Genomic DNA, 3,712 nt, shown 5'->3' with positions numbered 1-3,712 from the left:
TTAATATTTGCATGGATTTGTTTCGCTGAATAAAATTTTTCTGTCGACTCTTGACAATCAGAATTCATCCATTTTTCTTATCGACTGTTCCACAGTTACGTTATTCTCTCATGTAAATCAATACCCTCTGACAAGTCAATACGCAGAATCGTAGTTACCAGTGCTTGTCTGCAGTGGCGGAGGAAGGCCGTTACGAGTTTATTCAAGTCATCTTAGATTAGTTGCAAAATTACGTAATTGGATGGGCAAAAAGAAACTCTCCCTCTTATAAAAATTGGCGAATATGTGCTTGATTCTCTCTGCATGTGGAGACCATTGAACTTTCACTACGAGACAAATGATGACCCCTCCAACGTTTGAAGGGAAGGATTGCAATCCTGATGGTATAGAAATATATGGCTGTCAATTTATTGAGGGATAATTTCAGAAAGAGAGGTTTCTCTGATAATTTCACTGGCTTCTCCTAAAATTTATAAAATTATACAAACCTCCTATGAGATTAAGATTTTAATAATAAAATTAGTCCAATTAGAAAAAATAAATTAAAAAAATTTAAGGAGAGAGATAAAACTTTTATGCATGCATATAAGTTATATTAGTAAAAGAATAAAAATAATTAATACACAAATTTCACCGCTAAAAAAATTCACATTTAATCATTAAACAACACAAATAAGCAACAAAAACACTAATGATCACAAGATTGAATAAAACAGACTAATCATCTCTTTTGATATGATGTGTGCTCTGATTCTTGTGATTTTGAACAGAAAAAATTTTCAAAATTTGCATTTCTTTTCCCTCCATTCTCCTTTAGTAATATCTAATAATTAAGTAATTAGAACACTAATTAACTATTAGTAACTAATTGAAATTTTTTTTAGTGATAAAGGATGACTTGTATCTACAAAATAACATCAATTGATACACCTAATAGAGGAAATATGGTAAAGAAAGACAAAATTCGAAAAGTTTTTCTGTTATAGGAATCATAACAAATATCATATCGAAAGAGATGGCTATTTTGTTTTGTTGAATTTTGTGATTATTAGTATAGTTTTGTTACTTATTTGTGTTGTCTAATTTATTAAATATGAACTTTTTGAGTGGTGAAATGCGTGTATTAATTATTTTTATTCTTTTACTAATACAGCTTATATATATACACAAGGGATATTTATGAAATAAAAGTTTCATCTCTCTCCTTAAGGTACTTTTAAATGTTACTTTTTCTAATTGGACTAATTTTGTTATCAAACCTTAACCTCAGCCTTAGGAGGGGTTTATATAAATTTCTAAACTTTAGGGGAGACTAGTGAAATTATTAAAAATCTCAGCAGAGGTTTCTAAAACTTTCCCATTTATTTATTACTAAATTAATATATGGATACCTTCACACATGTTGCTTTCAAAATTACTACAACCAGACCCATGAAAGTCCAAGGCGTCTTTTTGGAATGGGTTCAGATTTCGAAGCAACAAGACAAGTAACAGTATCTCGAGGAGATTGGAAGCATTTGCTATATAAGTTGGTGCAATATTCTGCACAAACAGCATATCAATTGTGCAAAATTGGCAGTATTTCCCTGAGCCTAGCAAGAATGGCAATCTCTGCAACCATCTCCAGCCGCTATGGAGGTTCATTCCTTCAACAAAACCTTGATCATTTCAAAATATCTGTCCAAACAATCCCACGTAGCCAAAACATTAGAATGATTGTTCCTAAGAAAATTAATCCTGCATCCCATGTTGCAAACTCTTCTGCTCTTGAAGCCACGCAAGTTCAAGAAAAGAAGCCTTTGTCTCTGGACTCGCCTTTTCCGGACTTCCGATTTGACGAATACATGAATACAAAGGCTATATCGGTGAATAAAGCACTTGATGATGCTATCCCATTGCAGGAGCCAATCAAGATTCACGAAGCAATGAGATATTCCCTCCTTGCCGGCGGCAAAAGAGTGAGGCCGATGTTGTGCATCGCCTCGTGTGAGTTAGTAGGAGGAGATGAGTCGTTGGCCATGCCAATGGCCTGCGCTCTTGAAATGATTCACACCATGTCCCTCATCCATGACGATCTTCCCTGCATGGATAACGACGATTTACGGCGTGGAAAGCCCACTAATCATAAGGTCTATGGTGAAGAAACTGCAGTTCTCGCTGGTGATGCGCTTTTGTCGCTTGCTTTTGAACACGTAGCAGCAAAAACTGGCAACGTTCAAGCAAGTAGAGTGGTTAGAGCCATCGCTGAGTTAGCTTCATCTGTGGGTTCTCAAGGGCTCGTTGCAGGGCAGATTGTGGACTTGAGCAGTGAAGGGGAACAAGTGGATTTGAATCATTTGGAGTATATTCATGTTCACAAAACATCAAAGCTTTTGGAGGCTGCAGTAGTTTGCGGAGCAATTATGGGAGGAGCAAATGAAGCAGAGATCGAGAGAATGAGGAACTATGCAAAGTGCATCGGACTGCTGTTTCAGGTGGTGGATGACATTCTTGATGTAACAAAATCGTCGGAGGAATTGGGGAAAACTGCAGGTAAAGATTTGGCTACTGACAAAGCTACTTATCCCAAGCTAATGGGGCTCGAGAGGGCAAAGAAGTTTGCCGATGAGTTGGTGGCTATGGCCACTGAAGAGCTCAGCCACTTTGATGCTGTCAAGGCTGCGCCGTTGTATCATCTGGCAAACTACATTGCTTATCGGCAGAATTGATTCACAGTTGGTTCGTGGTTCAGTTGTAAATTACTTTACATCTCAATCTGTTGATTACTTGCATGAATCAGATTAGGTTTTGTTCTAGGGGTTGAATTGTCGAAGAAGGGATTTGGAGATTTCTTATTTGCCATTCTTTCAACCCACTTAACCCTGCAATGTTTCAAATAATGATATGGAGCACAGTTCTTAAATTCCATTATCGACTTGTCGTGCTTTCTTTTTTTTTCTTTTTTTTTTTTTGTTGTGCTTTCTCAACGAAACACTTTTGTGTTTGGACAATGAGAGTTCTCATCTAAACTCACCCACTACTTGGTAGTAGAACATTTGCTGAAAAGACAAGAATATGCAATAAAATTTTTTTTTTTTTGCACTACAAATAATGCCAATCTAAACCCACCTACTACTATTCATCATTATTTTATTTTGCACGACATTTGTCCTGGATTGGTGGTCCATATGTCGTGGGGTAGAGTAGAGTTGGTAGGACATTTAGCACTACTGGTTAATAATGATAAAAAATTGCGCTTCATTAGTTGTATTAATTTGTCATTCACGGAAAAAAAAAAATAATATGGCCAATCGTATTTCTTTTTACTCTGGCTCAAATCTCCAGAAGTTAAAAAAGAAAAAAACCAAGAAGCTAATCTAACAGATGTTGTATCAAAGGTTGCAAAAGTGACGAATGATTCTTCCCATCTGAATTGAGTTATCATCAGTGGATCATCCTCCATAACATGATTGAGGCATTTTCACCTTCAAGCTCTGGGGCAGGATTTAATTTACCTTCAAGCCTTTTCACCGTACCATCATGAGCTTGTCTTCCATGGTCCCTTCACAAATCACATCAATCCCAGATGCCTCCAGATCAATAAATACAGCTCCATCAAAGTTCGCTTTCATCAGATACTCAAATCCGGGCCACTGACCATTTGGTCCAATGGTCATCACCAAATATGGTGATGGTGATGCTGGAGGTCAAGGTTCAATCCCTGCCTCCTATA

The 3,712-nt window shown here is 36.8% G+C and overlaps 1 protein-coding gene across 1 annotated transcript; it reads left to right on the top strand.

Annotated features, from left to right (window-relative positions):
• The first annotated feature begins 1,545 nt into the window (after nucleotides 1–1,545).
• LOC113777410 (geranylgeranyl pyrophosphate synthase 7, chloroplastic-like) lies at nucleotides 1,546–2,910 on the top strand. Its single transcript, XM_027322466.1, has one exon. It carries the CDS (start codon nucleotides 1,602–1,604, stop codon nucleotides 2,706–2,708), a length of 1,107 nt encoding a protein of 368 aa, XP_027178267.1. The 5' UTR covers nucleotides 1,546–1,601; the 3' UTR covers nucleotides 2,709–2,910.
• The last annotated feature ends 802 nt before the right edge of the window (nucleotides 2,911–3,712 follow it).

This window comes from Coffea eugenioides, chromosome 7, assembly GCF_003713205.1.
Source record: "Coffea eugenioides isolate CCC68of chromosome 7, Ceug_1.0, whole genome shotgun sequence".
Taxonomy (NCBI): domain Eukaryota; kingdom Viridiplantae; phylum Streptophyta; class Magnoliopsida; order Gentianales; family Rubiaceae; genus Coffea; species Coffea eugenioides.
This window is presented reverse-complemented; position numbering and strand designations above follow the sequence as displayed.